Here is a 13,457-nt window from a genome sequence, read left to right as displayed (position 1 = left end):
AAAGAGGAATTAAAATTGAAATGAAAAATCGTGGAGGGAGATGGAGTAGAGAGCAATGAAAAAACAAGCTCCATGCTCCTTATAAAATGTCAGAGAGATGGATGAAAAGAGTCACGTGTCAAAGACAGGTGACAGGAAACTATGCTAGAAAAATAAATGCACAAAATAGTTGTTATTTCTATCATTAAAAAGTTAGAGAATAATAAAAATTGGCATCTGAAATGGTGAGCTGTTATTCAGGAGACTCTTCTGTTGGTACCATTATTCAATAAAGTAAAACATGTTAAACATGCCAATTTACAAAGATTTCTGTAAAAAGTAAGAATTCTCAGATTACTGTCTAAAGGACTTTTTGATACTCAGCAATGTTTAATTTACATTGTTTGTGCTATTCTAATTACTCTGTCTGCAACACGAAGCAAAACAAACAAGTAAGTTGCTTGTAGGCACCGTTCTTTATATTAACTGCTTCTTATTACAAACATCCAAAAAAGTTCTGTCTAAAGAAATATTAATATTTAATTTTTCATTAAACTGGTTCAAAGTACAACAGCAAAATGCCCTAATACAGCATTGCTTAACACTGATATACATAATTCATTTGCTTATTCCATCTGAGCTGAATACATATTACTATCTTGTTGAGAGAAAAATTACTAAATGTAACACAATGATGGATCCTTGAATGATCAGCTAGCACACTATAAGAAGGGGCCTGAGCCAAGGGCTACTGATGACAATGGGAGCCTTTTCACTATGTTGAGTTGCATGCAATCAATTTTAAAGGGTAAAAATATTGAAGACAATTTGAAGGCATTTCTTTACTGTACTGAGTTCTCTAGCAAATACTGAAAGTTGACAGCATTTCCTTTTTATTCAGTAATAAGTATGTGCTCTTCCTAACTATCTCTGCTGCTTTAATCCAGAAGTATATGAAATGAAAAATGTTCTGCTAATTATCACTGATGCTTTAATCCATCTGTTTCACTGCCAATGTTAAATGTAATTGCGTAGGACAGTCACTGACCAATGGAAAACAGCAGGAAGGTTAGGACCCTAGTCCTTGAAGCCAAGGATCTGGACTATAGGATCTCAATCAGTCTGGGGGAAAAAACTGAACAGACTTGTCAACTTAGTGTGAAATAGATAGTAGCACTTAAGTGGTTAAGGGAGCTGAAATTTTCAGTTTTACAATCCATTTGTTGATTATTTTTTAAATTTAAGTGAAAATGAATTTGTGCTAGGCCAGGGAAGAAGTATGTTTTTATGGTTAATATATGTGGACCTGGATTTGAATCCATGCTCTGCCACAGATTTCCACTGTGGCTTTGAACTAGTCAAGGTAAAAATGTTGAAGCTCAGTGAGTAGGGCGATGCACTGAAAAATACATTCAGCTACTGAAACAGAAGTAGCAAGATGCTCTTGGAGGCACTGATCGCCCACACCTCCCACACTTCTCAAATCATTCTCTTAAAATGGTACTGAAAAATTCTACCCTACAACCAAATGTCACTATGAATGGTTTTCAGTATATATTCAGGAATGAGCCAGTTTCCCAGCATAAAACATAGCAGCAGGGCTCAGTCTTGCAGCACTCTGCATTTGTGACACCCAAGAAGTTTGAAACTACAGAAGTGAAACCCATAAGAACTGGATTTTTTTTCAGCCTTTCTTGGAGCCCTGTGGGCTGAACAGGCTTCGCTTTGGACAGCTTTGCATGTAACATCGGTCTCTCAAATAAATATTTAAAATCAAGCCAAACTAACCTGCCATAAGCCACCGGTGCTCTCTGCTCCAACAAAAAAGGGAATTTCTAATCATTCACAAAGCATATCAGTTTGTTCTGTAAGAATTCACTCTAGTTAAGTCAGAAGAACTTTCAGAAACTTACAAATAAGCATAATACAGAAGACCCCCTTTATCTCAGACTTGTTAAAATTTCCAGGACCGTTTTACAAATGTATTGAGTTATGGATGCTACACAGTTTACCTGTTTATTTTGCAACAGGGACTTCAAACAATGTGACAAACTGCATAAATGTTATTACTGCACATTAATCTAATGCTTACATACCATAGCTTTGTATTATTCTTCTTACAATAAATAAATTTGGACGCTTCATGAACAACCTTATCAAAAACAGCATTTAGTGACATTTGAACTTTATGGTTTGATTTATTCAGTTGATGAATTTTAGGCTAAAGTTATTCATTCTTAATCTGCAAAATATAAGTACACATATTTGTGACTAAATTACTGCCCTATCTTTTTTTTTTTTAAGCAACTTTTTTCAGAGAAAAGTGCTATGTACTGCTGTGTGTGCATATGTGTTGTGTGAGACTGAGCATGCACGTTATATGTTACAAGCAAACACTGACATCCTTATTCACACTAAATAATGTTGACCTGCCGTTCAAGAAGTAAGTTTTTATACAATGTTATAAAGTGGGCAAAATCTTTTAAGCAAACACTACCAATATTATTACCATTATGATGACAGGGCTTGCAGGCTCTCATTAGGGCCTATACCCCACTGTGCTGAGTGCTGTACATTCATGTAGCAAAAAGACAGTAGCATAAATCTAGCATCTTAGTGACAGAAGACAAATGAGGGGAGTGCAACAGACAAATTAAAGAGCAAAAAGGAGGAAAGTACAAGATACTAGATGTCTTCATCAATGACCTGGAAGATGGCACAGAGTGCCCCCTGAGCAAGTTTGCAGATGGCACCAAGCTGGAGGGGAGTAGTAGCTATCCTGGAGGGTAGGGCTAGGTTTCAGCATGACCTAGACAAATTGGAGGATTGGGCCAAAAGAAAATCTCATGAGGTTGGAATCTCCATTTTTAGAGGTTTAAGACCCGCTGAGATGATCTAGTTGTGGATGGTCCTGCTTTGACCAGGGCACTGGACCTAATGACTTGAGGCCCCTTCCAACCCTAAATTTTCTATGATTCTATGATCTTTCCAAGATCATTCAATGAGTGAAGTTAGTCATGTACAAACTACTAGTCAAACTCTACCCACTAAATTTCAAAGGTTCTAAATGACTTCCAGAGAATAAGGCAGACCTTGAATAAGGTTCAACCTACAGCTACACCCTTCCATAGAATAACACACTTTAGATGCTTTTCTGGAAATAAATCAAAGTTCAAGTAATCTGTGTCTTACCTAATCAAGACATCTCAGGTGGCTTAGTTATCCCAGGTGTATGGCTGTCTCATGCATATACACACACTCTTTTTTATATAACTGTTACTCAGTGGTTAAGCAGAGAGAGCAAGCCAAAAATAATTCAACATTCAAGCTTTATTAATTCATCCACTCTCAGTCCCGTCTCAACAAGCTTATGTTTCTAAATAGTTCCTTGTAAATAAGGATTGTGCATCTTCCACTAGGGAAGCTATTTTAACAACTGTATTATAGGCACAACAGGTATCACTGTCTGATCTTAAGGTTGCTTGATGCTTCCCATTGTAATGCAGTGTTTACAACTTGTAGATTTCATAGATTTTAGGGTAGGAAGGGACCTATTAGATCGAGTCCAACCCCCTGCCCTGGGCAGGAAAGAGGGCTGACATCAGATGATCCCAGCCAGGTTTTTGTCCAGTCTAACTCATACGTTAACTTAGTCATACTTTAACTGTTGAAACTGAAATCTTCTGTAGAAAGTGCTCTTTAGGTTGAACTTTTTCCAAAAAAGTTTCAGCTAAAATGGTTTGGCTCGTCCCAAGAATGAAATTATGAGGGAAAAAAAAAGGAGTTTTGCACATTAAAGTTCTTTCAGGCTTTTTGTTGAGAAGCTCTAGTGCTCCAATCCTTTACAGACATGACATGCAATTTAACAAGGGTGTCCTTATATCAGTGATGTACCTTTTGCTGCTTCTATTAAAAAACAAAAACAAAACAAACAAACAAAAAAAACAACCCCCCAAAACCCAAGTTTGGCCTACAAAGTCTCAGAAAAATTTATTTGTACAAGTTTTGTAGAGACTTGTGTAGAGTCCAATAGCTAAGGATTTTCCATGCAATTGTTCCTCGTACTTGTCTATAGCCTGCAGCAATAGGTTTCATAAGAGAAAAAAAAATCTAAATCAGCATTAATTGTGTGCAAACACACCAGCAAAACTCTTAATGTAAATGTGCAAATACAAAATTAAAGTTCTCTTGCTGACCATTGAGTTTTAAACTTTTCCCCACTTCCTTGATTCAAACTAGTACCTGACAACTTTATATAGTCTCCAAGAGATACCCAGATTTCTAAGCATTTTTTTTTCTAAATCATTCCATGTGCTTTATTACTATAACAGTTGCAGACAAATTTGCCTGTAGATTTTTCAGATGACAAAATGCTGCACACACTGCTCTATTCTTATCAGCAATATCCAGAAAGTTTTTGATGTCACAAAAGAGAGAAGCCAGGCATCACCTTTGCAAGGAGAGTTCAAATAGATATTGTGGGCCAAATTCAAAACTCCTATAAAACACATTATTTAACTGAAATCAATGGCACTGCATCCTAATTTACAAAGGCTACATTTTGCCCACATTCTTTAAAAAAAAAAGAAGAAGAACAAAACACAACAAAAGAGTATATGCATTGCATCCCCCCCCCTCATAATAATCACATGTCTGTACCAGCTATAAAATATGATACATGAAGCTATCTCAAAAAATGAAAGGAAAGAGAAATAACTTTAAAGGAGAAAGGGTGTCTTTGGAGAACTATAATTTTTAAAGCCTTTATCCTGAAATGTGGTCAAAAAGAGAAAGAATGCAGCTGCAGCATCAGTTTGAGTGACTACACTTTGCTATTTCTCAACAGATGTGCATCCAAGACTAAAACAGGGAATCATATCTGACATGGGTGTATTAAAAAGGCACAGCAGGGCTTCTCATGAGCCCAGCAGAACATGGAATAAAGCTGCAGTGATAATTTTAACCCAGAACAAGGTCCTCAAAATTTCACATTTGATACAAGTTTTAGGGACAAGGGATCTCTCTAAGTTAACAGGTACACACTGCGCACCTGACTAGTCAGATCCAGAAATGAAGGCATGACAGGTAATGTCAGTAATAATGGTTCATCCAGGATGCATTTGGATACAAAAGGCTTATCAAATGTAACACTGTACCTCTGACATTTCAGTGCAAAACTCCAACTTCCCATGCCTTACTATAGTTACAAAAATAAAAAAGACAGACAACAAAACAAGAATTTTCTTTTACAACAGAAAATTTTGTAAAGGCAGAAAGATAAAATATTAAATCCTGTAGTAATCATTTCCAGAGCAATCATTCATTATGTCCAGGAGGATTAAGACTACAGCTTGGGAGTTAATCTGCAGGAGCAGATGACCTCTTTAAGAAATAAGGATCCTATTTCCATTCTAAAGTTTAAAATGGTCTATAGGGACTAAAGAATGAGGTGAGGGAAACAAACAAAAAGCCTGGGCTTGCGAGATGAAGAGCATCTCAAACTTAATTATTAATGTCAAGCTCAGCACCACAGTATAGCCAAATACCTAATGAGAGGTTGTTGTCCTCAACATCTCTCAACTCCAGGTAGCCAGTGGACACTAAGGGGTACTCAGCATCTTTGCAGAATCAAATCCAATAACAAACAAAAAGTCTTGATTTTTTTTGTTCCGAGCAATGGGATAGCACCTCACCTGGTACAAATTAGCATTGTTCCCAAAACACCAAAAGCATGACACACATATGCTCTAACCAAGGGATCTGGTTGGATATGCTTTGCTTTTTCCCCCAATAATGCATAAGCAGCTTTTTACTGGAATAAAAAAAGGGAACTAAAGTCCATAAACTCAGAATCCAGTGCTCAAGACCAGGAAGACACTTTCACACGCTCCTCTATCAGGCCATACACAGAATTATATTGTTTTCATACTTAAGATTGTAGACTCCCCTCATGCACCAGTTTCAAAATATTCCAAACCACAGATTCTTCATCATGTTTTACATACGAATAGCTCATTGTCAACTTCCTTAGATTCACAGGGCACTTCAGTACATAACAAGAGTCAGATACACATTAGCACTATAAAACTTTGTCTAAATTAGCATAATCTGTATTTCCATTATAGAACACAGCATTATAGCCATACTTGGGTGATGTACCAAGTGCTTTGGATCTGTCTTTCTTCAGGGCAGACCAAGGAAAAGAGAACACACACAAGAAAACTATTCAGAGCTACACTTGCCTACACTGGAATAGATTTCACTGCCTGCTTATCTTCAAGCAATTCTATTTCCCCTTCACCCATTCCACCGAGTTCAATTAAAACCCTATGATGCATTTCATCTGCATAGATGCAAATGCTGTTGTGTCTCTTGCTCTCACACATTCTCAGATAAACCAAATACATAATCCAAGGTCTTGAAGGAACTTCCGAGATTAAAAATGAAGAGAGCAAAACAAGATGTGAAAGTATTTACAGTGACTTCCTTTGCAATGAGACCATTTTGAGGGGAATCAGACCAGCAGCTACCATGAAAGGCTGATATCACTCCCAACAGGATGCTGGATATATTATGAATTTGAAACTGGAGGGCCCTATTCTGCACATCAGACACAGGTTATGTATCAATATTTTCCGTGGTCGTTTACAAAATGGAGTTGCTTAAGTACAACAGTTTCTTCTGACTCAAATGGCTAGGGAGGAACCACTAGATTTGGGGGGTGGGGGGGGTCTTGGTGCACTAAAAGTCAAAATTTTAGATCTCCAAGGAAATCCTTATAGAGATTTCCTCCTAAAAAGGCCGTCCTAGGAATTTTAAGCAGGAAAATGACCTGGACCCCAGGGACATAGACAAGAAAGATGCACTGTATGAAATTCTGTATGACTTTTTTCCTAGGTGTAGAGGTTAGGAATAGTGTCTTGAAAGTTTCCCAGCTAGCCTGCTTGTGTACTGTGTAATTTCCATGATGCGAGGGAATGGGCTGTGACTGCACAGCCATACTGGTAATTTGGTACTGGAGGGTTGGGGGAGCAGTAGGTGTCTGGAGGCACTGCATTACAAAGCTGAACTCCCAGGTTATGATCTTGTGTGGTCCGTTCATATTCCCCATTTATCCAAAAAAGATTACTCACTACAGGAAGTATATATTTTTATTACAGCCTTGCAAAATTTTAGCACTTAAAAATGTGAATCATTATACACATTAGATAAACATTAACAAATAAGTCCCACGAGAACAGGCTCTCAACTTCATGCGATTACCAGAAGGACCTCATGATAGCAGTCAAGTCAGATGCACCAGGGGAACTGACTATCTCAACTTTTTGGCACTCTTCACATACTGACAAGATACAAAGAGTATACACAGAGGACAAACAAGGGAAAAGCAGGCAAACCTCAAGGAAATGTTCACATGGAGGGACGGTCCAAGCTGGTTTTTTTTATTGTTGTTTTGAACTAGTTCACCCACTCTTCGTTAGAAAAAGGGATGTGAATTTTTGCTTTCAGGTGTACACAAATCCAGGTTCCTGGGTGCTGAGGCCCTGAAGGCTTGCAGGAGAGAAAGGAGGGTCTAGGCCCATCAGACATTTCTCCTAATCATTGCTGGGATTATGCAAGTCATTTTTAGATTAAACCCCTAGCTCAACATTCAGTGATGTTCTTTGTTTTACCTTGTTAAATCATGTGAACCAATGCAGAGTGAATGTAAAATTATATCACACCAGAAGCACAGCAGGGGAACTGTAATTTGGGCTCTACCCACATATCACAAGCACCATCACAAAATCTACCCGTCTTATTCCCCCCCACCCCACCCATCTTCATTTTTCTCCTCACTTTAACGACTGAATTCTGCTCCTGTTCTCACTGAAACTCAGTGAAGCTCTCACTACCTCCTGTGACTGTACTCTTAAATAGAGTTGTACTGCCAGAGTATTGCATCTGGTCTGAGACTTGCCCTCAACTGTTATCGGTTTCGGTATCTAGGCCAGAAGGGATCACTGTAAGCATCTACCACTGATCCCCTGCACAACCCAAGCACAAAAAAACTTCTCTGAATTATTCCTTTGTAAACTAGGGGATTTCCTATGTGAACTTTTAGGTAAAAAAAAAAAACCACCTAGTCGTGATTTAAAAAAAAAAAAAACCAAAAAACTTGCCTGTGATGGAGACTCCACCATCACCCTTCACAAATTGTTCCAATGTTTAATTATCCTTACTGTTAACAAATTCTACTTTTTGGTCTGAATTTGTCTGGTTCCCAGTTCCAGCCACTAGATCTTGCCATGTTTTTGCCTGCCAGATTGAAGAGCACCCTATTATCATATTTATGTTCTTCATATAGTTACTTACAGACTATGATGAAGTCACCTGCTAACTTTCTCTTTGATACATTAAAGAGACTGAGTTCTGGGCGTGTTTCACAGTAAGGGAAGTTTTCCAATTCTTTAATTCTTGTGGTTCTTCTCTGAACTGTGCCCACATTCTTTATGTCCTTTGTGAGCTCTGGTCACTGAAGACGTATGCACTATAGCGGATTATCTTGGAAGTGCTGACCCTGAAAAAGGCTCGAGGGTCATGGTGGTTGGAATCCCCATTCAGTAAGTACAGCCCACATTCTTTGTTCCTAAATAGATGACTTCACATACTAAAATGCCCATAAGTTTGTTAAGCCATGTACAAGCAAATATTCAGATCATTCTGTATCATTAGCTTGTGCTTCTCATCATTTATGCCTAATCTATGGCATCTGCAAACTATCAGAAATGACTGTTTTCTTTCAAAGCACTGATAAAACATTAATCAGAACAAGTCCAAGAACCAAACCCTTTGAGAGCTCGCTAGAAACCCAGCTGCTCAAGGATGATTCCCCTTTACTGTAAGATTTTGAGACCTGTCAACAACTTACTAATAAATGTAATGGTTGTCATGTTGATAGATATGCATTTGCTGGTTTAGCTTTTGGTTTATTCAAATACTTAAAGTTTGAAATTAACTTTTCAGGATAACATCAGCCAATCACATTTTTTAGAACACTGAAAAAGAAGAGAGGGATACAAGCAAGGGCAAGGTTAATTCATTTAAAAATGTAAATTAATATTGTTAATTTTTTTTCCCTTTATTACCCTGTCTCTTACCTTACAAGCCTATGCAGGAATGGGCTTTGCATGTGCCCTTTCCTTCACACTGGGGTTAATTTTTTGTCCATAGCCTTTATGAGATGAAATAAGGAAATTATATTTTAATTGGAAGCATTTTACAGTTTTATCTCCAGTACATAAAGAATAATAAAAATCACAGTTTAATTGGTGCTTGTTTCCAGCCACTGAGATGAATGGCAGATACAAATTACCTTTACACAGCCATCTCACAATTCTATCACTTTTGGGCCATCTTTACATTTTATACTGAAAATTCCATTCATCTCTATTAAATATTTAGAAGTGATCACCAGGGAGACACACTTAAAAAGACAAGAGTTTGGTTTTATTATTTAACCACTGAAAACCTTCCCATTTTAAATGAAAGGCCAGTCTCTAGCTGGCGCGAATCAGCAGCATGGATCCACATCCATTTATACATCTTGGGACTAACCCTATCTGTCTTGTTTAAAGGGAGGACTTGCCAAGACCCCTCTCTCCTCTGACTTTTCACCGGTATGGTGATTATAATGTCATTGGGAGGAACTGCCTGCATGCGTGTGCATATCCATGCATGGATGTGTATTTACAGTGATAGTTAGAAAAGGAAGGCTTATATTCCAATATTTACATGGACATAACATGTCATAATATTTAATACCAACAGACAACATTTAAAAGAAAAAGTGACTCAATGTTTTGGGTGCTGAAACAGGCAACTTTTTAGAGAACTAGTGCACAGATCTCTCTGAAAAGTCATGCCCCTTTGGAGTCAAGTTGGACAGCCAACTCCATTTGTCTCTAAAATAGGTCCAAGACTTAAAGTAACTGCCTTTCAGATTCCCTTTTGAATGGCAACAGTATATATTATTATTATTATACCGTGTCCTAAACAGATAGTGAAATCAAACAGCTGTATTTTATAATTTTGCATATTTTATAGACAGAACTTCTATGCAGTCTCTTTTTTGTTTGTTTCTTTTTTCCCCTCCATTTCTCTCATGTGTTTTACTTTAGGTTTTCCAAACCTCCTTCCCTGCAACTCATTTTTCTATTTTTAATAATGAAAAAAAACAAAACAAAATTTGTAATGCTACTTTTTCCATATACCTTTTGCCATTTCAACATTCCTTTTATTTTATTTTTTTAAATCCTCCACCCTCTTCAAATTAACAAGGCTCTGATCATCTTTCTTTTTGTCCATGTTTTCTTCCTGCTACTATATGCTCCCATCCCCAACATTTTCTTTCATTTTTCTCCCTAGTATCCTTCTCCCCATTCTCCCCCCAACCCTCTGAGACTTAAATCATACTCCTCAATAGCTCTCTCCCCTTTCACACACACTCATACACACCCATCCCTGTGGACTCTGTTGCTCCCTTGCATTTCCTTGTCCACCATCTATACTTCTATTGGATCCATCCATTTTCCTGATTCACCATTGCTACCAACTCCTCTTCCACCTTTCTTCCCAACCTAGAACAAGATTTAATAGAATGGCAAGTTAGCGCTGCCAGCAGACTGTGCAGTGGCAGAGGGGTAGAGAACAGAACCATGGGCCTGCCCCATGCCTGGATGCCAATACTTATGGAAATACTGGCCACAGTTATTCAATGAAAAGAGGCAAGCCTGCTTTTTAAACCTATACCACCACCCTCACATACTGCCTCTTAGTAAACCACTTTCCTCCTCTCCCAACAAGCTCCATGGATGCTTAAGTCCTCAGGTAGATACAGTAAATGAAGCAGGGACAATGAACAAAGGATGGGAGTTACAGCACTGAGAGCCCCCCCAGCCAGACATTTTTCAAAGTTTGATTAAATAGACATGCAACTGATGCTGCAATAAAGCATCAGGAGTTTTGGTTTGGTTGGGGACTTGGGAAGGGGAGGTTATTGCCTCATGAAACTATACAAAGTAGGAGGAAAATACATAATCATTTTCTGCTTGTCCCCTAAAATAGAGAATAATTATACGCTAGTACAATTACAGTGGAGGCTTTGGGTACTAAAAATACAAGACAAGTTTATTTAAAAAAAAAAATCTTAGATTAACAAATTATTGGAAATGTTGCCTAAATGCTAAGGATTTATGATGAGACCTGGCTGAAAGCAGCATTAAAGAAAAACCCACCAAAAAACTCTCACACACACAAAAAACAACAACAAACAACCAAACAGACAAGCAGAACTAAAAGACTGATGAGGAGTTTAAGGAAAATAAGTGAATTTAAAAAATGAAGCTCAGCTAATGAAGGCTGGTCATTATCTTTACTTTAGCTATTAAGTTTCCTTGAAATAGATGGATTCAGAACATAAAAGTTAAAGAACACAAGCAGACCACAAGCTGATAACTCTGTTCTCATTAACCTCACAGAAATTACAGCTGGAACATCATTTGCTATATTGCAGTAATATAGCATGTGTGGTCTTTGCTGAATCTGTGCTAACCACCAAAATGAACCTTAAAAAGACATAAAACTTAAATGGATCTCTTCTGCTGTGATAGTCAGGAAGTCATCAGCATATGTCTAAATATCTTCTTTTAAAAGACATTATAAAAGCAATGTGGTTGGAGTTACGGCACAGAGATGCTACCCCATCTATACAAACCAATTCAGACAGCCTATATAACTAGCCTAGAGTCTGCTAATGAACCTTAGCTTGGTTTGGCCTTACATGCAGCTTTCAAGTGTATCCTGGGAAAGGGTACATGGATGTCATCTTTAACCTGGCAGGGAAGGGTTAACCCTTCTTCTAGAAAGGGCCAAAGCTGCCCAGGGAACAAGGTCCAGATGCTCAGGAAGAATCTTGTGACTGGTCCTGTGACCAAGAAAAAAAAAAAAGCACCTCAACTTGCTTAACAAAAGGAAGTGCAAAATTGAGGAAGTCTAGTTTCCTTTCCAGAAGAGCACACTGCAGGTGACTCACTGCCTGGGAACAAAACAAAAAGCAGTGGGAAGAAGCTCAAGAGGAACATATGCTCAAGTCCCCAAATAATTTCAGTCAAGAGATCCTGTGAAAGAAGGCCTGGGGAGCCATGGAGGGGGATGGAAACAACTTGGGTCCAAATCCATAAAGTTATTACAGTTCTCAGTTCTGTTTCAGCATGTTGCTTAATGAAAGAAGGTGTAAGATTTTTATCAATCTGTTTTAGTTACCCCACTGAAAATCAATCAATCAATCCATCAATGGTTCTCACGTCTTGGAGGAAAGCCTGAAGAATAATCCAAGTGCACCTAAAGGCTCAAAGACAAAACTAAAGAATCCAATGCTCATTTTTTCTGTATGTTAGGAGGGATAAATCAAACCTCCCGACTTGTCTCTGGTTAGATGAAACACCGCATGATAAAATACCATCATTCAGTCCTCCTCCTTCCCGTCCTCCCACAGCAGGCTTAAGCACTGAACAGACACTCCCTTATTGCTAACCAGGCTGCATTCACACACCCTAACATTCAAATTTGGGAGAATGGAGAAGTTGGTGAAATCCAGAGGTCCACAAAGGCAGCTATGCTGGACCTAACTAGCTGAGCTGCTGTTGTCTGAGCTCTAGTTCTTTTGCCAGTCTGAAAGGAGTTTAACCAAACACCCAGACATCTAAGTAGCCTTCTTAGTAGAGTTCTCTCTGTTCTTGCATACAGAACAACAACAACAACAAAATCAGTCCCCCCAAAGCAAGGTTGGACATTAAATGGGAAAGCTGATTTTCTGTATAGAAGCACCTTGCTTTTATTTTCCGGAGCAGCTGTCATATTATTATTATTATTCAGGCAGCTGAGGGAGGCAGCTGACTTACTGGTTCACTACTCTTCATTCCAGAGTTATTAACAATAGTCTCTCCTTTTTAAATGGGCTTGATGTTCCACTAATTGAGCTAACCTTTGTTAGGGCAATGTTTCTGTCTGCTAGCTGTTCCTGACCTCTCTTTCATAGCCTTCAAGACTCTTTATCTCTTTTCAGAAACAAACATTCACCCACGGAGACCAGTCTCCAGAAGCAGCTAGCATTTCAGCCTTAGTTAAGCAAGAAAGGAGTGAGTCACCTGAAGATTATGTTCTATTCCTGCCCTCCCATAACTCTAGAATCAGCTTTGTTTCCCCTTCATTCTGCCTTTCAAAAACAAGATGCACATTATATTCCAGGGCATGTTACATACCATAAAAAGGTGGCATTTCCTTGATGTAAGCTCAGTGGCTGAGCAGCTTGAAGATACCTCATGGGCACTGGCCCATGGTAGGAAGTGAGGATCCCTGCTTAATCTCATTTTTTCGAAGATGATGAAAGAGAGGGATCATAGTTTCAAAATGTTTTCCTTAATAGTTCCCGTCTTTCC

The 13,457-nt window shown here is 38.4% G+C and overlaps 1 protein-coding gene across 1 annotated transcript in view; it reads right to left on the bottom strand.

The window, feature by feature from the left end:
• The window catches only part of CHST11 (carbohydrate sulfotransferase 11), a 165,759-nt gene extending 155,008 nt beyond the window's left edge, over nucleotides 1–10,751 (bottom strand). Inside the window, exons 1-3 of the mRNA XM_025204882.1 lie at nucleotides 10,477–10,751; nucleotides 9,120–9,193; nucleotides 8,891–9,017 (exon numbers count right to left, since the gene is read on the bottom strand). Coding sequence (XP_025060667.1) covers nucleotides 8,891–8,912 — 22 coding nt within the window. The 5' untranslated portion in view covers nucleotides 8,913–9,017; nucleotides 9,120–9,193; nucleotides 10,477–10,751. The remainder of the gene's footprint in view (nucleotides 1–8,890; nucleotides 9,018–9,119; nucleotides 9,194–10,476) is intronic.
• Nucleotides 10,752–13,457: the final 2,706 nt, after the last annotated feature.

The sequence above is a fragment of the Alligator sinensis genome, unplaced genomic scaffold (assembly GCF_000455745.1).
Source record: "Alligator sinensis unplaced genomic scaffold, ASM45574v1 scaffold267_1, whole genome shotgun sequence".
NCBI classification, from domain to species: Eukaryota; Metazoa; Chordata; order Crocodylia; family Alligatoridae; genus Alligator; species Alligator sinensis.
This window is presented reverse-complemented; position numbering and strand designations above follow the sequence as displayed.